The sequence below is a fragment of the Corvus moneduloides genome, chromosome 3 (assembly GCF_009650955.1).
Source record: "Corvus moneduloides isolate bCorMon1 chromosome 3, bCorMon1.pri, whole genome shotgun sequence".
Classification (NCBI taxonomy): Eukaryota; Metazoa; Chordata; class Aves; order Passeriformes; family Corvidae; genus Corvus; species Corvus moneduloides.
Genome location: NC_045478.1, coordinates 46,357,815 through 46,384,125, shown reverse-complemented (window position 1 = coordinate 46,384,125; position 26,311 = coordinate 46,357,815). Strand labels below are relative to the sequence as shown.

Below are 26,311 nucleotides of genomic sequence, written 5' to 3'. Positions count from 1 at the left end.
TTTCTGCATGTTTTACAGAGCTGCCAGGCTTCTCATAGAATGAATCATGTCCAGGTATAGGTGTGTCTAAGGCACTCCCATAACTCCAATAGCAGGTGTGAGAAGAGAGCTGTTTACAAGCAGTCAGAAGCTCATGATGCCCAGTTTCATGGCTAAGCAGTGGGACTGGCCCAAAGACGCCTGCTCAAGTGTTCAGGGTCCTGTCCAGCCCAGCTGGAACTAATCTTGCCCTTTCTGCTACGTGTTCCCAGCTGGCCCTTGAGGCCCCTTGGCCAGCTGCCTTCCCACCCTCTGTGCAGAGCATTTGCCACAGCTGAGCCTCTCTCTTGATCCAAGGCCACAAAGTCTCCTACAGCTTCTCGAGTCCGATATTGGATTTCTGAGTCTTACCACAGGCTCCCTTGTAAGTCTACCTTTAAGTATGACCTTTATATCTTGCAAAAAATAGTATTGATTATAATTTGGCTTTACATTTACTAGATTATCTGACCTTTTAGAAATGGACTTTTTATGTAAGTACAACGAGCAGTTTAAAAAATATCAGAGTAATCTGATGACTCAAGTGGTTGGTTCAAAGCACACTGGGCAGAGCTAGTCTGTTTGTACCACATGGTGGCTTTGCCATCTTATTATTGCTTCCCTTGGGTCTCTCATCCAGGTTTTATTTCCAAGGCTAGATTGAGAAGGTCATTTATAGTCTCAGTCTTAGAGCACTAGATAATATTGATGTGGATTTAAAATCAATATTATAGTAGTGGTTCTGTTCCTTGGTTCTATATATATGTGGAGGATTATGACGGACATTGCTTCCAACCAAGTACAACTCAAAAAGTGGAGATATCTTACAGATATGCCACCAATATTTTCTTTCTTCTTTTATGATGATTAGGAGGAACAGTGATTTATTGGAATAATGTAATCTCAGTAGATTTAGCACTCTTCTTTTATTATGTATTTCCTCATCCCTTTGTTATCATTCCAGTGAAGAGTAAATATAATGGGCCAATTTATGCCTGATGCAACTGGGGATAGATCTGAATAAGTGCTTTCAACTCCACCCACGTATAAAGAACAAAAAGGGAAAAAAACATGAATCAGTACTGCCTCAGTTTTGCCCATATAGAAGTCTCTCAAATTATACGGCTAAAATTAAACTAGTTGTGAAATAGCATAAACTAGTTGTGAAAAAGCATGCCTGAAAGGTAAGTATTGGAGTTACACTGCAAACCCCTTTAAATGTTTCATTAACTACAAGAACCTTAATACATGCTCTAGTAGATATATAAAACTACTTTTTCCCCTCAAAAATAATAAATATTAAAATAAGTGCTGTAATCAGATAACAAAGATTTGAGTATATGTAACTCAGGATAGCTTAAAGTGCTCTGGCTCATCATTTTCTCAAGTTTTAAGAGAATCAATTATTCCAAAAAATTATGCATCTTCTTCCCTCGCAAACATAGAGCTAAAAAGTCTTTGAAAATAAAGAACCTCCTCGGGAAAGCAAGTTCACAGAAGTGTTGATCCCTTTACCTAGAGCAGGACAGGTTGCTTTGTCCTTCAACTTCCGGAGAAGTTTCTGTCAGTGCCCTGCCCTTCATCACCCTGCTGCACGACGAGCGCGCCAGCCTGCCGTGGGACCTCAGAGCTGGCCACCCGCGCACACACAAGTTTCTCCACACTTACTGCTTAAAACATATTATTGCTTATGCTCCAGTTACCGACAAATAGCTTCTGTAGTAACAGGAGTTGCACATTTAAAATACTGTGATTTGTTCTATCTTAACAACTTGTAAATCTGCCTCCTCCGCCGCCGTCAGTAATCTCTCTCTCCCCGCGACACAAAGTGGTGACCAGAACAAGTGCGTGGCTAGTACACTGAAAGGGTCATGCACGGACCCCTCTGTGGCCTTGGGGAGGCGTTTGCTTCTTCCGAAACGAAGTAGCTGAAAACCGGGCATGAATGGCATGCCAGCCGTGTGATGAAGGCGAGCCTGAAGGCGTGCATCTCTCTTCTGAAGAAACACCTTGCTGGGGTGAGTAAGTGAAAGAGAGGAGAATTTCATTTATTCCAAACCAGCAGCCGCAGACAGTTTAACCCCAGACAGCCGTGCCAGGAGCGGCAGGTTTTGCGTGTCCGTCCAGCCCGGCACCTGGGCTGCGCCCGCAGCGGGCTTTAGGGTGCCCAAGTTTAGGGCTCTGCCGTCCCCGAGGGCTCCCCGCCGCCGGCGGCACCGCCTCCTCCGTCCCTCCCCGACGCCTTCGGCGCCCACCGGCGGTGCGGGAGCCCCGGGGGAGCGGGGCCGGGCCGGGGGAGCGCGGCCGCCGCCGCGGGAGGAGCTCTGCGGGACGGGGGGCAGCCCCCGCCGCCTCGGCTGCCCCGGCCCGGCCCCGCTCCCCCGAGGCTGCCCCGGCCCGGCCCGGCCCGGCCCCGCTCCCCCGAGGCTGCCCCGGCCCGGCCCGGCCCGGCCCCGCTCCCCCGAGGCTGCCCCGCGCCCGCAGCCCCGGGGCCGGCGGAGGCGCCTGCGCGCTGCGGCCGCTCGGTGCCGGCCCCGCTGGCGCCGCCCGCAGCTCCCGCGGCTCCTCTGCCTATTTTAGTCACAGCCGCGGCTCCGTGCCCGCCGCGGGACGCGGGGCCGGCAGCGACGAGCGGCAGCCCCGGGCCGTCCCGTCCGGACGGCCAGGAAACTTTCCCGGGGCAGGTAAGGGGCGCGGGCAGGGCGGGGGCCGAGCCGAACCGAGCCGGGGCGGGCAGAAGCCCGGGCGCTGCCTCCGCCCGCCCCCCGCCGGCGCTGTCCAGCCAGGCACCGCTCGGAGCGCTGCGCGCTCGGGCTGGGGCGAGCGCAGCCGGGGACGCCTCCAGCACCGCCGCGCTCCGGGACACCCGCACCGGGGCAGGGGCAGCGGCAGTCCCGGGAGGGCTGCCCGCCCTGAGGACTCGGCGGCGTCCTGAGCGGGGGTGACAGGTCACTGCCCCGGGAGGGAAGCCCTCCCTCCCTGCGTGCCCGGCGGGGGTAACCGGAGCTCGCGAGTCAGCCCTGCCTGGAAGTTGGAGAGCTCTGCTGTGTCCCCTTTAGAGAGGAGCGTGACACGCTGCCCAGCGCTTCCCCTCGCCAGGGCGCTGTTTGAAGTGGGACTCTTCGTTGCGTGTCTCGGGTTAGGATTTGTCCCTTAGGACAGCGGGGCTTCTGGTTCTGCCCGGGTGCAGCTGCTGCTGCTCACTGACAGAAGAGCTGGCTCGGGAATATCTCTACTGTCACAAAACCACCTCGGGATCCGGGGATTTCTTCCTCCGGCTGGGGGTTTGCTTCGTAGGCTGGCGTTATTTGATTCTTCTCTCTCTCCATCAATTAATGGTAAGAGCAGATGAACCCTGAAATTGCATTTGCAGTTGCTCCTTTCCGAAGATAGAACGAGCGACACAAAGCACTGCTCTTCCCCAAACTATAATCTTTTTTGCCAAACACCTTCTTCCAAACTGTAATATTTTACCACATTTTCTTCATCTGTTCTGGAAAACTCTGTGTGCATTTAGACTGTCAATCACTTTATGGGCAAACATTTTATATAGCAGATATCCTGTAATATTGAATCACAGACCACCTGATCGTGTTACAAAGATGTCCCTGATGAAACCTGGGTTCCAGAACTAGGGCTTCTTGCTACTTTGTTGCTTAATGGGAATGTGATTGTATATGTACAAGTTAAAATGTCTTCACTGACCACAGCAAAACAAGAAATGGTTTCCACTTCTGCAGAACTGGTCCTGTTCAGGCTTTCCACAAAGTTCTGTGTGGTGCCAAATAATAAAGTAGCTTAAAATGTCAAGTTTTAAAGAAATGCCTTGCCTGCAAAATAGTAAGTACACTGCAAGTCCTCTAATGAGGAGCTTAGATACTGAAACAGAAGAAAGTGGTAACTGTGGTCAGTTGTGGTCCCTGACACAAACTTTGCCTTCACAGATAACTGTGAAGGCAAAGTTTGTGTCAGGTAAAGCTTTTATGATGAAAGTTGAGAGCAGACAGTTTATTAAGGATTCAAGAAAAGGGTTGTTAGCTGAAGCTACATGTGATCTTCTTACTAAGTGTGTGGGTTCTTCAGAGAGGAGAAGTTATTTTATCATTTTAGTGTGTTCCCCTACTTTACAAAGAAGAGCTCTGGTCAGTGTCTCCAGATAATGATAGGCAATCTGTGTTTATGTGTTTGGACACATGGCTCATGGTGCAATTCTGTAAGCCGGTTGTACGTGCAGGTATGGTGTTGTGAACCAAGCCTCTTTTTTTTGGGAAATTAAGTTCGTGTCAGGTCATTGGTTTCATGGTAGTGCATTCCCATTGAAAGGCTTTACTGCACCATACAAACTCACTTAAGCAGAATTCTGCAGAGTTCAGCTGTAGTTTATTAAACCACTTTTTAAGCACTTGTGAAATGTGCCTTGTGGCTGCTTTCTCCACTATTAATTTAAAAGTTGAACTGGAAAGAAGCTTGAAATTGTACTTCCTTTCAAGTTTTATTCTCAAACCCAATAAAACATACACCCTAAATTGGTTTTTGGCTAATGTTGTTCTATATATGAGAGCCTTGCTCAAATTTATCCAAGAGCTGGCAATCTATTGTTAGTTTAAAAAATGTCTGACTGCCATTCCATATTCACGTTTCTTAGGAGCAAAATACCTTAAAAAAAGGAGAAAGGGGATTATACTTCTCAGTTTGGCAGGAATACCACGTGTACTTATGGTTCATTAATTCCGATTCAAATTGAAAGAAATCTGTAAGTTTTATTTCTTTTCAGACACTGTCTAGATGATAAAATAGACAGCGTCTTCAACATTGGCTTTGCAACCACAGAGGGTTGCATTGTGTATTTTACAATGATAAATGGGAATTGTTGAAGTACTGTAAATTGTGTATAGTTAGCTGGTCTTTAAAGACTAAATAACACCAGCTTCACTGTATGCAGTGCTCCTAATGAACCTTGTACTGTTCTTTCTGTATTACTGTGGGGTTTCTTTTTCTCTCAAGGCCTCCCCCATCCAGCTTTTTTCCACTTCTTAAAAAGATTAGTGGGAATTTAAGCAAATTGTAGGCAGAATCAGACTTTCCCAGCTGCACCCAAACAAGCTCAATGAGGGGAAAGTCCCATGAAACGTCTCCCGTTCAAGAGCTGTGGAGACAGCAGCTCTGCATCTGCTGCACCAGGAAGATGGGAGACAGGCCCAGCTTGGCAAGGAGGACAACCAGTCACTGGTCTCGTGCCATTTGGTGGGTCATGTGGACCATTGACCTCAGTGTAGAGGTGGCATTGGGCTGTCTACAAGACTGGGCAGCAGCTGACTGAAGGGGCTGCTTGGTTGAACAACCTTAAGCATGGCAGCCTAAATTCTGCCTGACCAGAGCAGGGCTTTGGCCCTGGACAGTCCTGCTTGGCCGGTTCTTGTTTCTCAGAGCTGCCCTGAGGGCAGTGAAGCACCACTGATGGCTGGACGTGCCCCAGCTGCCTGTTTTGCAGCTCCGAGCATTACCAGAAGGATTGCTGTCTGGGAAGGTATCACATCAAATGGATGATCTCAGTGTCATGGGTCCAGTTTGGGAATTAAAGACCAGGGGTACTGGAAGGACTAGGCAGAGACTTCTGAGACACTTTACTTTCTGTGTGACAGCCTCTGCTCAGAGCACTGATCCAGTGGGTGAGACAGTGATGAGACATGAATGGACACGAGATGTCTGCCTCAACCCGAGGGAGTGCTAATCCATCTTCTCTCCTCCCATGACTGTGCTCCCAGTGATTCATTTTGACTCGTGTGGGTGGGTCACTTGCTGCCCTTCTCATTGAAGCTGTGATGTTGTGCAGAAGGGGCACAGAACTGCACTGCAGTCCCTCTTCATTCTGCAATGATGCTCACCCAGGGACTGGGATCCTGAGGCTTGGTTGCTCGGGTTGCAGACAGGCTCCATGGCAAAGCATTCACATCCCTTTCTTTGAAAACCATTCTCAGGAAGGGATGCTGGCTCCACACAGATGAAGCTTTCATCTATAATGTCTATGGGAGGAGTAATTTCAGAGATGTACCTGTCTTCAGTGTTTTCTGTTGCCTAAAGTAGCTCTTAGTTGGTATCTGAGATAGGCTTCTGGATTTCTCTGGGAAGACCAGCTCCAAAACTTTCTAGGTATATACAACTTCTTTATATCAAGCAACTTAAACAAAAGTCCAGGAGACATTGTTGAGATCATCTAATGTGATTTCATGTAGCATAAAAAATAGTATCATAGTAAATAATTTTAAAATTTATTTATACAAATATATAAATCTGGGTATACATATATAAATATATTTATATATGTATATCCAGATTTATTTTAGGGTCCAGACAGCATCTTAACTTCTTTAATTCCCAGCAAAGGAAATCTTTAAAGCCATCCTACTAATTAATTACCTTTGCTATGTATCCTTGTGTGTCTTTGAAATCTGAATAGATGTAGTTTTATAGTGACTGATTATCTTGACAGCGTTGCCTTTTAGATTGGGTAGTTCTTTTCTTCCTCATCTTCCTTCCACCTTTGTTCAGGCTGCATTTTGTTGGGGAAACCTTGTGTTTTCCAGTATTATAATTACAGCTTTCTCTAGGATATAGTCTCAAGAAGTTTAAGGTACTGTAGCTTGTGTTGTTAGTTACTGTCCTAGTGGCTGCATGCATTTTCAGCCAGAAGTGGGTCCAGGGACAGTATGTCACTGAAAACAGCTTGTTTACCTGCCCATAGCTGCCTATAGGCACGCAGCCACAGCTCTCTGTAGGTGCACAGCTCTCCTCTGTGCTGAGTTAGACACTGCATTCAATAAGGAGTTTGGTTCTATTGGTCCCTGTGGGTATCTCGCCCCACTGTGGAAGGAAAGTAGCTTGGGGAAAGGATTGGGAGCGGTAGGTGTCAGTAGGGGCCACAGAGGGGATTCCAGAGATGTAGGGACAATGGAAGGAAGGGGTATCTTAATTGATGTATGCATCTACATTGCATGTGAAACTACTTGATGAAATTAAGGAGCAGTTGCTTTCTGTAATCTAAATGATTGCTGGACCAGATGTAATTTGTGAGCCTAGAGGGGGTGCTTGGAACTCACCCCTCCGGAATGAGGGGGGGAGGGTGTCAAGGCCAGGAGGACCCCCCCTGGCTGGAGGGACTGCCTTCCTCTTGGTGGAGTTGCTGGACTGTTGAGCCAGGCTATGACCCCTAGATCATGTGTAAACATACACAGTGTAGTGGCTAAAACCAGTGAGACAAATCCTGCTAAATCCAGTATAATCTCATTTTGCGCGAAAAAGTGTATATGCTGTAAAGCAAAACCTTTCCTTTTGCTTCCAAACCTGTAGCAAACAATTCACCCAGGCTGGTTACACGATTAGCACGTGCAGCTCTATAGCCTGTCAACATGTACAGTGTGAAAGTGCTGAGGGCTTTCTTTTGGAGTACTTGGGATAAGGCAACTAAAGAATGGACTATTCAAACTCTGAATAGCTTTACTTTTGACTTAATTAAAAAGACCAAAGAAAGAACTGCTGGTGGCCTCAGGGCTCTTAGGGTTTCTTTTTTGCAGGAATTATTGTGATCCAGACGCAGTAACTAACACTCAGAGCTTCTCAGAGTTGAATTTGAGTCATCAGTGACAAAAATGGGGTGAAGTACACAGTTCTCAAGCAAATTAAAAATGTACATAATGGGTAATTCTTTATGTGAATACTGCAATGTGTGGGGGAAACACCCATTTGAGGAGGGGAAGGTTGTAATGTGCATTTATACAACACAAATTCATTCTGTTTTGACTGCTTTAGTGTACTGCTTATATGAAATTTTATGTTGCCAGCAGATATTTATTTGGTAGAGTGTAAGTGAAATACTCCATTTTCTGCTTTGAAACTCCAGCAAACGCAGTGATTTTAACACTTTCTGATAACAGCTTAGTCCTTTCAGCACTGTTGTATATTTTAAAGAAGTCCATGCCGCTGTATATTGCTCATATCTCTAGCCTGGGCTGATTTTTCGCATCCCTTCGTCTGCTCCTGCTGGAGAAGGTGGGATGTGTGGTGGGGCAAGACACTCTGAAGCATGTCAGTAATTCAGCCTGTGCTGGCAGGGCACATCTCCTTCCTGAGCTGGGAGGACTCATCTTGCATGAAACTCGGCTTTTGGCAGCCTACAGATGCCAATGTGTGCCATTCTGATTATGGCAGTCCCATGGCAAGGAGCGTGCTGTGCATGGTGCTCCTTCTCCATAGGCAGGGATGGAGTAGAAAGTACTCAACGTTTGCTTGGGAAGACACAGTTCTTCAGCTTTATAAGCCAAGACACCTGCTTTAAATGCCGTTTCCTGCTTGCTGGATCATCACCGTCAGATGAACCTGTAGCAATAACTGTTCACCGCAGCCAGGGCAATCGAAGCAGGTCATCAAACAAAGCAGAAGACCAAAGCACCTCAGTGAGAGGATGGTGTCCCCTCCAGGTGCTTACAAATGGTAATGTTGTGCTACTGTGAAGGATGACTCAGTTGGTATCACAGCTGCTTGGTTTTTTGGTTTGGGGGATTTTTCTCTCCCCCAACCTCACTTGCAGTAGATGAATGGCTTAATTAGAATGACTGTTCTGAAACCCTCAAGAGTTTAAATTTTGGACTTGTAGGAACTATACAGAAAAATGTGAAAGGCCTTATCTAGCACTAAATACCCTTCAAAATTGGAAATTTTACTATTCTTAGGCCCATACCGATTATTATCTCTGCTCTGTTTACAATTACCAACAATTTTTAGCTCCCAAATATTAGCATAATTTTTTGACTGAGAAGAGCTGCATCTTCTCTTTCTGCCTGCAGTTCACTGGCAGCAAGCATGCCTACTCTTCACCACAGCCCTGAGAAATCAGGCCCATTTAGGAGTAGGTTTTGTCAGTATTTCCGGACAGTTTGGCTTTGCCTGCACACCTTGTGTAGCTCAGGAGAGTGTTGTGTTGGTAAGGCTGTGCTTTGGGCTAGCACTGACCTCCCTCCTTTGCCTTTCCTCTTGCCCAGAAGGAGAAAGGTCCTCTCCAGTCTGGGGGATGCCGCAGCACAGTAGAAGTTCTCATTGTGTAGAAATAGAGGAATAAATGGGAATTTTCCACACAGTGGTTTTGGAAGACAGGTCCCATTCTGAAAATGAACACTTAAAAATGCAGGACAGTTTCCTCAGGGCTTTGGTTTTGTGTATGATGACCGTATATCTGTGTCCTAGTGACACACTGTTCTTTCCATATTATCTTGGCCCATCTTGTCATGAATAGATGCTTTACAGAAACACTGTGAGCTATAGTGTGGGCAGACTGAGAATGCAATAAGTGAATTAAAAATTGAACATACATTTTGTGAAATTACTATAATGTCATGTGAAATTATTGCAATGTGTGACCTTACATGGTGACAAGATGTTGGTCATGTAAAGTTAATTACTGATCCACTATGGTTTTGTTTGTGGCATGCATACAGTTTCCAGTGTAACTCCTCAGTCATGGTTCCCTTCAAAACACAGATTTTTATTATTTTCTTTTAGAAATTAGGGTCCTCAGTAAAACTGCTTAGAGCAAAATGTTGGCAGGAGAGTACAAGTATTAACAATAATCCAAAATCACTGTTATCAGTGATTCTGTTTTAAACAATCAGTCAAACAAAATACTTCTGCTACTGATTTTTGACCGTGTATTGGAAATGCTGAGTGGATTCAGAATACAAGGTCTGGGAACTGTATGTTCCAGTTTTATTTTCTTTTGATTCAGAAATCTTACCCCTTGATCACAGAAGTACCACCTAAATTTCCTCATGATCTTACCACACCTAGGTAACTTCCTCATAGCTGATGCAGTTTCCCAGTCTCCAAGGGATAAATCCTACATCTGCAGGAAATCCTGTACCAGAGGAGAGTATTTGGATAAAGAAACAAACTGAAAAGGTTATAGTTGCAAACTACCTTATTCTTGTAATGCTGGTTTTTACACTGTAGGAGGATATTGAACATTGTAATTTGGAGAGGTTCTGTGCTCTTTAGCTGTGGTATTTTTATGGGCCAGTGACTTTTCCTATCACCACTCCCAGAGAGGGAGAGTGTCCTCCTAACTTGTTCTTCTGAGCTCTGCTGCTCAGTTGTTTAGGATTTTATGTCTTTATTTAGCACTAGTGTTATTCAATCACAGAATTAATGTTGGGGTTTGAATAAACTTTAAAGAAGTAATGCTGTGATGGCTAGGAAATATTATATAAATTTTCTTTATTAATTTCTTAGACCTGTCATTGTAAAAGAAGCACAACTGAAAGCCCTGATGAATGATGCTGGATCTTTCACTGCAACAGCAGTGCTTTTAAAGTATTAACTTCTGTGGCTCTTGTGAGGGGGAAAAAAACAAACTACTTTGATATTCTAGAGAATCTGATAATTTTGATAGCAAGATAGTTCTTAGTTTCCTTGCTGTTCTACCAGGAAAAGAACCAGACAGTAAGGCTTTGGAGGTTTCAGTCTGGATTACACCACTAATATATTCTGATTTTGCAGTTCTTACCATGTGTAATCTCACATTGAAGTATGCATTTTTATTTTAAAAGACAGGCATGGAAAGCTGGTTTTGATTTTTTTAAAAAATTTATTTTGGGGTTGCTTTATGCATGCTGTCTCTGTGTTCTCCTTTTAAAACTCTTAGAAATACATCACCATATGAAAACAAATAGCATGTTTCATATTTGAGAGTGTTGAACAATAAAATTATGAGGTCCATGGTGTGAAATTTTATGATATAGAACTTTGAATGTTATAAAATTGCTTCGTAAATGTCCCTTGAGTAGTATTTTGCAGGACTACTTATTTCATGTTCTAATAGCATGATCTGTATCAAGATGCCTTTAAGCTTTGTCGTCTTCCTTATATATGACAGGTTTTTGCCTGTTATCCTTGGAGTAGAAAGGACCATCCCCTGGGACACTTGGGTTTCCCTTGTGGTGTTTGGGGATGGAGTTTGTTGTCTCCGGGAACAGAGAGCAGCTTTGCTCAACCCATTAATGAGAATGATTTGACCAAAATCCAGAGTGAAATGGAGGAGGCGAACAAGGAGGAAGAGTTCACTGTCTCTTCTTCTTAAAGAGCTGGGTAGGAGATTAAAAAAGGCTCTCAGGGAGCAGGGTCTGGACCAACAAATCCAACTACCTTCTCAGCAGTGGGGCTGTGCAAAGGCTTGTCACAGGATGTTGCGAATGCAGCATACATGGATTCAGTGACAGTTCAGTGGTTGCTACAGGGACCACAGATATGGAATACATGATCTTCACTTGAATGAATATTGAAGTTTGATCCTGGAATCACAGAGGTGCAAGGGTAATTGGAAGATTGTAATGCAGTCTGTGGTTTTAGGCAATAAAACTTTGATAAAATTTAATTGATAATTTTATAAGTAATTCATCTTTTGTTCACTTGTCCAGATCAGAAGAAGCTACAGATGACATGACCAAAGTCAAAATAATGCATGAACTGATGAGAAACAGCACTGAGAATGTTAGCTGCCTAGTTTCTGGAAATCCTAAGTGTGACTTCACTACCAAAAGAGACCATGAAGTTATGTGATCATTGAGCAGAGTTTGCAAGAATGGAAAACAAAAGGACCTCACTAGCTGCATCTCATAAATAAAAATTTCCAAGATTCAGCTGAATCAAAAAATTATTCCAGCCATGGGAGAAAATGCAAGTTTTTGGGAAAGTTTGATATATGCACATCCTACGTGTACCACCTGGAAGCAAGAGGCAGAGGGATCTATCTACCACCTAGCCAGTATTCTCTTTGTTGTGGGCTTCATGGGTGGAAGTGGATTCTTTGGGCTCCTCTACGTCTTCAGCTTGCTTGGACTGGGCTTTCTCTGCTCTTCTGTTTGGGCTTGGCTGGATGTCTGTGCTGCTGATATATTCTCCTGGAATTTTGCGCTGTTCACTATATGCTTCGTCCAGTTCATTTACGTTACCTACCAAGTTCGGAGTGTTGCCTTTGACAGAGAATTCCAGGAACTCTACAGTGCTCTCTTCCAGCCTCTGGGAATTTCCTTGACTGTGTACAGGAAGATCGTCTTGTGCTGTGATGCAGAAGTGATTACCCTGGAGAAGGAACATTGTTATGCCATGCAGGGCAAAACACCTATTGACAAACTGTCCTTGCTTGTGTCAGGCAGGTTTGTATTGCCTTGTTCAGGTTTACTGCAAATATCTTTATTTTCCCCTCCCTATTGAAAATGAAAGAGGAAAAAAACAAAAGCCTGATTTGTGTATTGTTTGTTTATTTGCCAGTGCAATAGATTAACTATTAATGCAAGTAATATAAATATTAATAGGTTAAATACACTTGTCTAAGATAGCACTAGCACGAAAACACTAAGCACAGAATCTGTAATAACATGAAGAAAAGAATTTGAAGTCATTCTTTTCCAGGCTGCTGTATCATAGCATTTAACAGGTTAGGCAGATAAAGGGAATAAATTTTCAGTCTTTCAGCTGTTTTTCAGTCTTCAGGTCATGGCTTGCTATCTATCTACTGCCTAGCTGATGAGCACAGCATCTGTCCTATTTTTCTTTACTAGTATCATCTGAAATGGTACAAAAAGTTAGTTACAAAACTGAATATACTGAGATAAACTCTGCTTAATGGAGATCTTGACTTTGATACAGATTGCATTTGGTTGCTTTCAAGGCAGTGGGAGAAGAGTATTGGTAAGGAAGAGCAAAAGACTTGAAAGTGCCCTTTCATTACAAGGGGACATAGTTGAGCCTTATCAAGCCTTGCAGAACTGGGTCCACAGTTACTGTATACTGTGGCCCTGTATTAGACCCTGAGGCAGTAAATCCACCTGCTTGTGCTCCCTGCTTCCAGGAGAGCCTTCTGGCAGCTTTGCTGCTGCTTTCCTGGAGGGAAATACTAGCTTCTGTACTGTATGCAAAGCAGAGTGTGGTACCAGACCGCCACGAGAGTAGGTGGGACACCCAGAGGTGATGGACATGGACTGTCCTTGATGGGACACTTTGTGGGTGCTTTTTGATAGCCTGCTCCATGGATGGATGGAACTTGTAAGCAGCTTGACACTCAGCTGATTTAGGACTGCTTGCAATGAACAATATGGATTGTAGGCAGTTTTCCTTTGTGACACCCTGGTTCAGAGCATTCTTGGGAGCTGTCTAGGAAGTACTTAATGGAGATTGCTTTTGGTCTTACCAAAGGAGAGGTGTCCATCCTTCTACATGCCCAGCCAGTTAGTGATCACCCAGAGCTCCTGCTGCCCTTCATCCTGTGGTACAGGGCTGCTTGTGTGCCTTCAAACTCATATGTTATTTAAAAAGTAGAAAGGAAAGGAGACTTCTCTTTGGCATCTTCAGAAGGCCACAGCATTCACACAGAGATCCCATACCTCCAGGCTGTTCATCTGCCTCCAGACATAGTCCTGTGGCCATGTAATTCCTGTTAAACATGGAGAGAGGCCTGCCTAGCACATGCCACGGGGCACTCCTGCTTCCCACTCCCAGTTTTTGTCACTTTGTTCCCTTTAAAATGCTTATTTGCCAAAACTGGAAGTAAATCCCATGGTTTTCAGGGGAAGCAGGTAAATGCTGTTATGGGCTTTGGTCTTTCACCTCTCCAGTGTATAATGGCCTTTTAATGGCAAAGCTTGTGCATCACTGCACAGACCTACCACAGAGAGAATAATGTGGTTTGAAAAAGGCCTGGAAAGATTTCCATTTCAGTTGCATGATTGTCTTGTATTCTCTTTCAACTGGCCTGAGCAAGCTGGGTTCAAAAATATAATTAGGATACTGTTGGCTGGTTTTTTGTGCTTTCAAAGCTATATTTGAATTTCTCAGATAGTAGAAATAGCACATTCTTGTTGTAGTCATTGCTGGTGTACTGATAGTGCTAACAAATTAACATGTCTTATCTTGGTAGGATCAGAGTGACAGTTGATGGGGAGTTTCTGCATTATATTTTTCCTCTTCAGTTTCTGGACTCTCCTGAATGGGATTCACTGAGGCCCACAGAAGAGGGAATTTTCCAGGTAAAAGTTAAGGGGTTTCTTTTCTTTTGTTTTCAGTACTACCGGAAACTGTTCAAGTACTGTTTGATTTCAAAATAAATTTATTCAGTTGTGGGTTTTGTTTGTGATACTGTACAAACTAGTGGCATCCCATTAGTTTGGGGAGGGAAGTCCTCTTTATCCGTTGGACTGGTTTTGCTGTTTGTATCTTGTTACAACAAACAGGGGTTTTCTTAAAGCTAATCTGGGAGGTAGGCTCTGTTTGCATTCTTTGGCTGCACTGCTGTTCAGCCCTGAGAAGCCAGGTTTCCTCGGGGTGAGTAGAAGCTGGTGCTGAAGAGGTTTCCCAGTGGGAGATGAGCCAGGGGGAGACGTGCCTGTGACACAGCTTGGCATGGGTCACAGCATGAGACATGGTGTCAGCCTGGGCTGCCCCTGAGCTCTGTGAGCCCTCCCACTGCTGTCACTTGACCGACACGCTGGCTTCTGTCTGTGTTGGATCTGATGTCTGCTGTCACGAGGACAAATGGCATTTGTCGAGAGCTTTCTTTAGACCTGCCTTTCCAGCTGAGGCTGCCAGGATTGGAGCAAGGAGTGCAGGGCTGAGCCAGGGCATCCTGACCATGTGGGTGCAGGCATATTGTCATTGAGGCTGACTAGATGTGATCATTTAGTCCATATCCAGTCACCGTTCTCACTTGTCTTTTGCATACATTAACCTCCCAGAGCTCTCTGACTCAATTAAAAGGCTCTAATTGCAGTAGACAGGTTCTGATGGGAGAGGGGGGTGCCTTCTGAGCAAGGGCAGCAGCAGCAACACCACTGCCTTGTCACTGGCTCTTCAATTCTCTCTTGTGTAGGTAACGCTTACAGCAGAGACAGATTGTCGGTACGTGGCCTGGAGGAGAAAGAAGCTTTACCTGCTGTTCGCTAAACACCGCTTCATCTCCCGCCTGTTCTCAATTCTAATTGGGAGCGACATTGCTGAAAAACTGTATGCCCTGAATGACAGGGTGCACGTGGGGCAGGGCTTTAGGTATGACATTCGCTTACCCAACTTCTACCACGTTGCACTGCCAGAGACCCCTCCCGTGCAGCCCTCCCACCACTCCCACCACCTCCAGAGAGGGTCCCCCTGCCGCAAGCCCACGGGGGTTACAAACTGCAGCTCCTTCCTCACACCCTCCTAGGAAGGAAAGTTCTGCTGCAGCCATTCCTCAAAGCGATGAGGGGAGATGGAAGGTGGCAGAGCAGAAGATCGGAGAAGCAAAAGCAGATGAAGCCAAATTTGACTGATAAGTGCCATTTATGTTAATTGGAGTAGGTTGAATTCTCTGTTTCAAGCCAACAGGTTGGCTTCTGCATTTTGACTGTCTGTGCAATATGTTTGTTTTCTGTTGATTCTCCTGTTATCTTCATCTCTTTCCTTTAGGAAGAGAACAAATCATAACAGTCTGAGGTCTTATTGCAATTGTGGTGGCCTCTGTGGTGGTGTGTTGTTTTGTTTGGTTTTTTTTTTTAAAAAGCAAACCCATGGTATTTGTAATTATATTTTCCTCAAAAAACTTTGTCATAATGAAGTAAAGTCAGAATAGTCAATGAGAACAAGTAAGTTGTCTTCAAAATATAGCAACTTGGTTATCATGTTCATTTTTATGCCATGTGAACATTCTCTCAATTTACATGAATAATGTTGCAGAAAAAAGACTGAGGACCGATTGCATTGGTTTCATTTCTTAAAGAAATGAAAGATTTTGAAATGCACAGCAAGATTGTTAAAAATCCGAACAAAACAACACAACAAATTCTGTCCCATTGAGTGATTGGTTTCTCTCTGACTGTCCTAGAGAGGTAGTATGTGAAAACAAACATAAATGTCGTTGCTGGCATTAGAAAAATAAAACAGCTGTAACTGCTGCAAATACAGCGTAGGGAAAAGGTTGTTCGGCATTTCTGATAGGATGTGATGCTGTAGCACCTGGGCTTCTGCAGTGTCAGTGCCATTTGTGACATGTACAATAAATAATGTTAATCAATCTACTGCCAAACCATTGGAGTTTGTTGTACAATGTTCTTTTTAGCTGTGTTTGTCAGGAAGAGACTAAAACAGATGCAGCAATAAATACAATTTTTAACTGATACATTCTTGTTTAGCTTCTAGAGTCACTTTCCTGTGCCTATGAAATTCTTGATTTAAAAGATATTCTCTCCCTAATTCTGTGGTGTTTTAATGACATAAGGGAGCCTCAGATCACATTTAGCAGGAGAGAGCTGGTTTCAACCCTTGGGGTCACTGTGCCTTTGAAGAGAAGTGTCTGAATGTCTTTGCTAGCTCACCTTCCTGCTGCTCTGCCTGATGCCTGCCAGTAATCAAAAAATAAGAAGCATTACAATTTTATGAGAATGGATTGCTGCTTGATACGTCTGGAAGTAGATAATATTTTTAGTATTTTAAAATTGCTGGCCTGTTTGGTAGGATGGCCCTTGTGTGCTTCTCCATGTGTGGGTATACATATAAGTTTAGATGTTGTGAGTGGTTTCTGGAGGAGTTAAAATGATACGATGTTATGCTTGAGAGATAATCATGCAGTATGTATAAAAAAGCTATTAGAAGGGATGTGAAACACTACCTGTTTGAAGGACAATTAGTGTAGAGCAGATAAGATTGTACAAGTTTTGCTTTTAGCTTTCTTTCTCGGAGAGGGAAACCTGCCAAACATAAATACCTCAGCATGCAATATGATAAACCCCAAATCATTCTCATAACCCTTCCATGCAATGTGTTCTGTATGTACTGCTTAATGCATGAAGTCCCTGAGTCACAGAGCTACTTTGTCCTGGTCAAAAGAGAATTGGAAAAAATGCAAACTGTTCACTGATATCTTTTAAAGACCTGTACAGATGCTAACTAAGGCACAAAGTGCCAGAGGCTGGCAGCATGTATTAAGGATGTACATCTGTGTGTCCCCTCTTCCTATAACCTTTTCCTGGTTAAGGGACAGGACAGCAGACTACCTGACCCCTTGGTGTGGCTCAGCACATGTAACTTCAGTGCTGTGGTTGGTGCCATGTCCTGTTTGTCAGCAGTGTCTGAGGTGGGAAAAGTGCATCATCTCTCGTGGGTGTCACTTGGGCTGTGCCTCATCATCCCTCTCTGTGTCAGCCAGCTGAGCTGCTCTAAAAACCTTGTGCTGTTTTTAATGACCCCTTTAAAAATAGCCCCCCACCTCATTCTGATAACAAGAATTTCTAAATTTGTCATGCTATGTGTGTTGGACCAACATGAAGTTTATACTTAACGTTTTATGTTTTAACAATCTGCAAACGTAAAAATATTTTAAATGCATAAAAGAGATGTTATTTTAGACTTAGGTATACTAATGTTCTCCTTGGTTTTCTTGAATACTTGGGTTTGGCCTATTGATTCAAGAAAGCTTGTCTTTACTAAATTCTGACTCTACTAAAGTCAATTCATTTGACTGCCTTCACCTTAAAATAAGACCAAGGCATCTTACCCAATTTCTGTATCAAGCTTATATGTTCTATTTAAACTATAGCATACTGCTTAGGAAGATACTGGGGAATGATGGGTGCTTCATATCACACTTGGATAATTTTTTCTTTTTTGTGACTGTGGTATGCCTTGGCTTCTGTCACACATTTTCCAAACACAAGCCTCTGTGATGCTTTTCTCTGCTGGAATTGGTTACTGTCAGAAATCTCTACCAGGACACATCTGAGTCAATATCTGAACATACTCTTAGCTAATCTTGTTTAGCTGTTGCTACTGTGCTTTTTGGGCTTTGAGTCATTTTTTAAAAATCGTTTCTAGTTTTCCAGCATCTGTTTGAGACATGACTAGCAGAACATTTCAGCTGTAAAATTCAGCTGTAAAATATATATCTACAATAATATAAGTACACATAAAAGGACTGGAAGCATGACAGAAGTTCTCTCTACCTCTGTTTTTTTTTTTCATCTGGACAGTACTTCTAAAACTTACAGTGAAATATGGTCTGGCATGTGACTCATAAACCAGTATTTTGGGTGAGCTGTATAATCTACCTAAGTGAAGACCTACTCAGACTTATATCAGCGAAATTAGACAAGTTTTGTGAGATTACAAAACATTTTTCTTTTTTACCAGTTTCATAACCTTCTGTGGAGTTATGTCTACATTTGTAACGTTTGTATGCTACTATAGGTAAGAGTGGCAGAATCTGTGCACGTGATGATGTGGTCATTCATCAGTTATTTTCCTAAGTTTTTATAATTATATGGACATCATGTTGGAATTGCCCTCACAGCCTGCAGAAGGGTGCAAATTTGCTGCATAAGGTAAGAAACTGTATGGCCTAAGAGAGTCCAAAACAGAGGGGGAGGAGGAGAGAAAGACAGAACTAAGTTCATACAGATTTTATCCAAGAGATGTTTATTTTAAATTGGACTTGTGGCAAATTAATTTGTTGGATGCAGCAATATGTAGTTAGAGGTTCAAAAGCAAGTTTTGCCTACTTAGGAGCAGGGGTCTGACCCTGCAATTCTTTCATTATGTAGGATTTTTTTTAACCACTACTAGTGCAAGTACACGTACCAGGTTCCATCTTGTAACTCCACTCGAAACTACAGAAACTATGGAATAACCAGAGAGGATGCATCCCAACATGCTGTTGTAGCTAATACACTATGCAAGGCAAATTTTAAGCACTTAAAGAAAAAGGTTGTTTTATTCAGTTACCTGTGATAGCAGAGGCTGAGCTTTGCAATTGAGGAAGGCCAGCCAGGGCCTATGTTTTCAAGAACTGTTTCCCTTGCAACAAAGCAAATTAGACATATAGAGATATGACCTCCCCTAGGATAAAACTGGGAAAGCTGAATACATGCTTGGATGATATTGCACCGATGTGCCATACTACAAAAAAGGCATATGCTTGTGGTAATTAAACAATATGTTGATACTACATTTTCAGGAGCTCTACAGATTTTGCTTATTGTGAATGATAAATATAAGACATATTTGGTCTCAATGTACATGAAAATTTAAACCACAATATTGTGTTGCTCATATGAACAGATATTGCAAACCATGCGTTAAAACTGAAACAAATCTGCAGTTATTTATATAGAAGAAAACTATTTAAGTAGGAAAGGAAAAATTAATATTGATTTGTTGAATTCAGACATGACAAGATTAATATTTTTCTTTCTATTCCTGTAATAATTGAATGCATATTTTTCCTCCCTAGTGTGTTACTGTATAACAGATTTTTTTACTGTACAACAAAATAAATACCATATAAAACCGATTTGTTAATCCCTCTTGAAAATACTGGATTTCTTTACATTAATATGCATTAAAATATAATAGGTTCAGGGCTCCCAAGGAAAAACACCTTTTCTTTCTGTTTATCTAATTCACATTAACTTTCCTTTCTTGTAGATTTTTTTATCCCTTCAGTTTCTACTTGCTGTAATTCTGCTGCTGTGGGAATCAAAAGATGTATTGAACTTGACATGTAAATCAAGCCACCTCATGGTGATGAATCAAACCATGTAGGTGGAGCTTCATCAGCAGGAGTGTGTAGGAGAAAGGCAGCACAAGCATGTCATCACTGAGCTCTAGATTTGGGGTCGTGTCCCAAACCATGGCTAGCAATGCCCTCCTAGAGAGTCACTTGGCAGAGGGTTCTGCCAGCAGAGGGTTTAGACCCACATCATCTTTCTGCAAGCTATAAATGTTGTTAAACCTTGCTCTGGAGTGGAAAAAAAAAAAAAAAAAGGGACATTCCCAAAAGCTTGTGAGAGCAGAAGGATTTTGTAGCAGTTATTCTTCTGCTGTGGATTCACAAGAAATATTTTTAAGTTGTCATTTGAACTGCAGCTCCTAATTTGAGGGATCAGTGGTATATTGGGACAGGACTATTTTGCTACCTGAGCAGGAGTTTGAAGACAAATGATGATAAAAGATAGATGACCAAGAACTAAGATGTCATATAAATAAAAAACTGCAATAAAATAATGGTAGTAAAGAACTATTTCAGCAGTGAATCCCATAGTTTTTATTGTATCCACTAGTAACTCTTCACCTAAACTTGTGCAAATCTGGGGGTTATAATAATTTTCTGGGAGTAAGGGACATTAGGCCAAGAGAGACACTGAAGCCAAAAATCCCATCTAATGGATGAGTGCTCTAACCATGTAATTGCATAGAAGTGGGCAGCAGTGTCCCCTTCTGTAGAAACTGCACATCATAGGCAAGCATTAAAGCATCTCATCTGTGAAAGGAGGTGAGCTGGTCCCTGTCCCCAGGCAGCGATTCTGGTGGGATGATCCCAAGCAGCCTGCAGGAGTCATGGCTTGGTGAGGATGAAGCACACATACCTCTTTAATATTTCCCATGTGTGGGTTTTAGGAAGAGTGCAGGACAATCTAGATACCCAATGCTGGGCTTGCACTTCCATGTAGGACATGACTCAAGGGTGGGATGTTGGCAGGTAAGATTTGGGATGAGTTTAAAACACATTAGGTATGACCCTCTATCTTCCCATATGTGTTCTCTTACACCGGGTAAATGAAAAATAACTTAATCCATAACAAAAGTGAGGCAAGCCAGTTCACATCTGCTAGGATACCCAAGGATGGGTATCAGCAGTTCCTATAAAAAAAGCAGTTTGGATCTATGAAATGTTTGGAACAGCAGTTCCAAGCTGTTGTGCTGGAATTCCTTGCTGTGCTTTGTTCATCTAACTCTCTCACATTAAAATTTTTAAAGCTTTTATGGAACCCAGCTGTAGTAGCTATTCTGTTTTACTAAGAGATAAAATATTCTGAATACTTTTTTTGAATATGAAGCAAAACTGTCCTGTTTTCATTTACAGAAAAGCTGAGTCCTCTCAAATGATACTTTCAAGCAGATCTCCCCTAGTGAGGGGAATGAAGTGCTTCTCAAAAAGTCAGATATCCAGCACTATGCTCTGTTTATCACTAGGTCTTCATTTTATTGTTCAGTTACAGCTTTTAAAAAATATAATGTTCATGCTGGAAATATGTTCTTTAAAGAAATAATGAGTAAGTATTAGTAGAAAAAAAAAAGACAAGAAATACTGATACATAAAGCATTTTTACATGGATTTTGATTTTACCAACTATTAGTATCTTTTTGTTAACTATAGTGGTTGCCATTTTAGTTCTGAAAGTGCTTTTTACAGTGGTATATGTACTTAAGCTACATGCAAAAGCAATAATCACATATATATGTATGTTTATTGCAGTCTGTATCCCTGTTTTTTACTCTATATAATAGGGGTTTGTTTGTTGCTCTTTTCTTTACAGAACAAAGAAGCATAATAAACATTACTTAGAAGACTGGTCTTATTTATTAATTGAAAAGAGAAGAAAATGTGTTTTTTTTAAATTCTGTATTTACTTTTAGAAATCAAGGTAGCAAGAAGCAGTTGTGGCATGCTCTAACTCAGCACACATGTTGACAGTCCTTTACAATATGCACAGTTTATTAAATTTGAAAAAGCTATCTCTTTCCAGTTCAAAGTTTTTCTGAGGTAATCTATTTACCTTTTCTTTCCCTTCATGGTGGACTATTATCACTATCAAATAATGTATGCTATCTTTGTCACTTGTTGAAATAATTTCTTAGACTTACCTTCAGCCTCCCCCTACTTCTTTTTTTGTCCTTGTTCCTCAAGTTTTTTAGTTAGGTTTTTTGATTTTTTTTTCAGTTCTGTCTGTCTGTCTGTAGCTGTTAAACTCTTGTTATTTATTGTGTTTTCATATCTTTGCATAAAATTCTAAATCTTTATCAATAATTTTTTTAATTCCTAGAAAATGGTTGATAATGATGCACATACGCAACATCCTCAAGGTTCAGTCCCAGCCTTTGCTTCTCAAAAATAGCCACTGGTAAATATTAAAATGCACAGCTAAAAAAGACTAACACTGCAGCAAAACATTAATTGTCACTGTAGCAACACCCAAAAGCATGCATGCATTTGTACTCTGACAGTATCTGCAATTCCTTTGGTTTATACGGACAGTCACACAGACTCACAGAAATCCGTGGGGATCTCTGCAGAGAGAACATTGAGAGCTGCTGCTGAAATGCGTTTACCCCAGGATTAGCACACACATCTGTCCATGAGCGTTTTGAACTTTATTTGTGCGTGGAAGTTGTCCAAAAAGGGGACAGAAAAATCACAGCCAGTTCACCCAGTGCTGCCAAATCTGCTGTAGTGGGGACCCCTAAAAATGGGCTGTCACCCAGTGAGGGGAGAGATGCAGCGCAAAAGCATGGCTCTATTACTTGTCTTCCAATTTTGTGTGAAGTAAGAGCTGCCTCACGTTAACCAAGAGCAATGTGTCGATAGCTATTTGAGTTCCAGGCAGGCAATGCAGTCAAACTCCATATCTGGTATTCCTCTATTTGTAGAAAGAAGCAAAGCCCCTGGGACAGGTTCCCATTATTCCCAAATGCCGTAAGAAAGCTGCCCTGGCAGGGCAGTGACAAGCGTGCCTTGGCTCTGCTTTAGGAAATCCAACACATTTTATATCAGCTCTCCTGTTTTTTTGGGGGAGTCATGTGATTTAGGTAGAGCTAGAACAAGCATAGCAGGCCCTTCCATCAAGTCCCAGAAAAATCACTTGCAAGCAGTTCATAGAAACTGTTCACTGAGCAATTTCAAATAATGAACATGCAAAATAAAGTGTCAGCAGGGAACTGCTCATGCATAATTTGGGAGCAGGGATAATTGTTCAGTGTGATTGAATAAATTGTTTACTGCACACAGTTTAGATAACTTTAATAGCAAACAATTTTACTCTGTCCTCATACCTCAGGATCATGTACCCTTTGGATAAACATCTACATCAACCATCTGTTAAACTCTGAATACCTTGACTGATTATTTTAGAAGAAAGTTGGCTCCTGGCTGTAAGCTGGCAACAATCAGTTACTATACTATTAGTCAGATACCTGGAAGCCCTGGGATGTAGTGTTTTGTATCTTGGATTCAAACAAAAAGATAGCCCTTCTTGTATTAACAGGAGACACCATCCCTGCAGGTGTTGCATTGGAAGAATTGCCTGACTATACATCAGAAAGTGTCTGTCAGAGGGCCTGAGGTAAACATGCACTGGAATGCACATATTCCTGTTAAAAAAACTCCAGAATACTGAAGAGCTGAGAGAGTATTTGTCGTTCACAATCTCTTCCATGCAAACTTCCTTCTAGTAAAACATAATTCTTGAGGATGCTTTCAGGCAAAACCCATATAAATAAATTTTCTGCAGAAAATGTGTGTGATTTTTCAGTTATACGGCCCATAATTTCAGCAAGTGGGATGGGATTTGCTAGTGTATTTCATCCCACTCCAGACAGTTGTCAAATACACACAGAATGAATTGCTTTCTAAAGCAGCCCACTTATAGTGCCTATGGAGGGAATTTAAAAGATTAGTTTAGAGTAGATGCTGAGTATACTTCCTGAAACTATAAATGGAAACATTTCATAGATCTTGCCATTGTCTGAAAATAGCCCTGTCAGCCTGGCACATCTGGGATCCTGAATACAAAGCATTTGTTCTCTTTAGTGAAAACTTTGCCTAAAAAAGGCTATGGCATTGGACTCTCATTTGGAAGAGGCAGAGCACTTGCAGTTTCATGAAAAGTTTCTTTCTCATCTGCATAATAAGGTCTTCCAATGCCTGGCTAGGCTAAACTGAGAGACAGGAGAAGGAGCTTCAGGTCTCAGCTGTGCTTTTGAACTCCTACCTGTCCTCTTCTGAGGTCCAACACCTCCCTGCATCATCAGCAGGATGATATTTTCCCTGGAATCCAGAAAAATAGGCAGGCACCAAGAGGTTAAGGTGTACTGTTGAGGATCACAAAGCTGTTTGCTGGAGATAAGGAACAAGACTGAGCAATTTGCCACATCCATGTGACAGTTTCTACTGTGGACTATTACTGTGGAAAATAACTGTATAATTGGAGAAAGTACTTAAGCTATCAAGATCTTAATAGCAGAAGAAAGAGACACAACAGAGAAGAAACCTGCATCAATGAACAGCTGAAACACCATTAGACCTGTCTCTGCTGACAAAATGCATCAATTCAACACAAATCTCCAAAAACTGATCTGTCTGTCCAAAGCCAATCCTCATTCTGTGTAGATGCAAACAGTTTTTATTTCTTGCTTCATTACAGATTAATTTATATTAGCAGACTTCAGAGAACATGTAGCTTATTGACAAAGATAGGAGGTTAAACCAGTCTTTAGAGTGATTTAACAGCAGGACAATAATTTAATTAAACCAGCCCATTCTCCTACAGTACATGAGACCTTGTTTTAAGAGGATAAATTCTACTTAGTACTTCTTACTTAGAGAATGTTTGTTATCTGTGTAAGTATAGTTAATGTTATCTAATATTATCTGTAAAACTAAAGGCCATTAGTATCTGCCTTGGACTATGTGCCATCATCTTATATAAAATTAATGCCAGTGATTCTATCAGAGAAAGTTTTTCTTCTGTGCACAGGTGCACACCACAGCACAACACCAGAGTCCATCAGAGCCATGTCTACGTGTTCCACCTGCTTATAGCCCTCCTGGAGAGACAGGATAGAGGCACATCTCTCAGACCCTCTCTCACTTCCCTCTTTCTGCTGACAGCTGTACTGGCAGATACAACCATCTCCATTACCCACGTAGTCTTGGTTCTTACTGCCCTGCTGCAGACGGGAAATAGTGTTTAATCATGAATATACTGAAATATGAAGATCCCAAGAGACTAACTGCAATCAGGACAAACTTCTACACTGTCACATGGCTGCAAATATTATTAGTTCGTTGCCGAGCTTTCCTAACTAACATTTTTTTTTGCACTGGGCTAAGAACATGCTGTTTACCACCAAGGCTTCCCCCAAAACTAGAAGAGACCTGGAGGGTAATGACAGGTACAAAGGCTTTACAGAAGACACAACCAGTACAGCAAACTGCGCTTCTCCAGTGTTCGGTAATGTGCTAGAAAATGCTTACATGTCAGTTTGGATTGGGATAGGAACTCTCTGATGGGCTGCTTTGTGTAGCTTTTGGAAGCTACTTGGCTTTGCTCCAGCAAGCATAGCTGAATACTATCATTCTCAAACACGTGCTAGATGCTATCACTTATGACCATTCCTGTAGTTATGTTATCCTGACTCGTTCTTCCTACCCTTTTTCCAGCTCACTTACTCTGCATGTCTCAGGAAAGAGAAGGTACATCCATAAAAACGGCTGGCCAGAGGAAACATAGTCCCAAGTCCTTCATAATTATTTCATAATATATTTTTGAAAATCAGATCTTACACGGGGCAGCAGGATTCATAAACCTCCTGTTCACATGGAACATGTTCCTGGAATGATCCTGATCTCTTCTCCAAGATGCAAAGCCAAGAATAACCATAACAAAGGCACGGCCTCCTGGGACATATGTTGATATGTACAGGTGTAAATTGTTACTTCAAAAATGACTTGGGATTCTGTATGCTTTCCAAAAATATTTAAGAATAATGCTGATCATATGCTCTTGGCTGCTGAAAAAATAACCCCTCTTTGTAGCTAGTTCATCAGAATGTGTTGAAAGCGTTTTTCTGCCTTTTCAGTCCTCATTTATCACCAACAGTCAAGTTTTGAGATGGGCTGGAATGTCTTTCATTACTGGATGCTACTCGTCAGCCTCCTGGGGATGAAGGCAGGCTCGGTGACTACTTCGCCTGTCCTGCAAGACTGGTGGTGCCGGCGGGGGCTGGACAGGACACGGGCAGAACCGATGCCGACTTGCGGGGACACAAGAGTCCCGCTTTGGAAGCACGCCGTTTCTGGGAGCTGTCAAACTGCCGCACGAGCAAACTTGGTGGCATTTCTTAAACATCATGCTCGTGACAAAGCAACCACAGCAGGTGCCGAGTTGCGAAGAGCGGTTTTATAAAGGCTGTTGAGGCTCCTTGACACACCATGTAGGGGCAATACTGCTTGCGACTCGTTTAGGGGAGAATTCAGCCCTTCTAATTTTAACCACCCAACAGCTGGGCTGGCTGCCCGGGCGCGGGGCTCCGGCCGCACCTCTGCGCGGTGGCTCTCCCCACCTGTTTTAGGCGCCTCGATTGGGCGCTGCCCACAGGCAGTGCCGACCCGGGTGCGGGTGCCCGGGGTGATGCTCGCAGGGGTCACAGGGGGCTCTGCGGGGCCGGGGCC

General features: G+C 42.7%; 1 protein-coding gene across 3 annotated transcripts; it reads left to right on the top strand.

The window, feature by feature from the left end:
- The first annotated feature begins 1,944 nt into the window (after nt 1–1,944).
- On the top strand, nt 1,945–21,429 carry POPDC3 (popeye domain containing 3). Of its 3 annotated transcripts, none has more exons than XM_032101354.1 (4): nt 1,945–2,036; nt 11,481–12,218; nt 13,979–14,087; nt 14,927–21,429. In XM_032101354.1, the coding sequence occupies exons 2-4, from the start codon at nt 11,728–11,730 to the stop codon at nt 15,254–15,256; spliced, it is 930 nt and encodes a 309-aa protein (XP_031957245.1). In that variant the 5' UTR covers nt 1,945–2,036; nt 11,481–11,727; the 3' UTR covers nt 15,257–21,429. The 3 variants fall into 3 exon arrangements, with proteins under 3 accessions (XP_031957245.1, XP_031957243.1, XP_031957244.1); XM_032101352.1 differs by lacking the exon at nt 1,945–2,036 and adding an exon at nt 2,542–2,702; XM_032101353.1 differs by lacking the exon at nt 1,945–2,036 and adding an exon at nt 2,917–3,356.
- The last annotated feature ends 4,882 nt before the right edge of the window (nt 21,430–26,311 follow it).

Coding starts and splice junctions, on each gene's coding strand:
- POPDC3 (XM_032101354.1), top strand. CDS start 11,728: ATGGGAGAAAATGCAAGTTTTTGGGAAAGTTTGATATATGCACATCCT. Junction 12,219..13,978: donor TCCTTGCTTGTGTCAGGCAG/GTTTGTATTGCC, acceptor TTATCTTGGTAG/GATCAGAGTGACAGTTGATG. Junction 14,088..14,926: donor CAGAAGAGGGAATTTTCCAG/GTAAAAGTTAAG, acceptor TCTCTTGTGTAG/GTAACGCTTACAGCAGAGAC.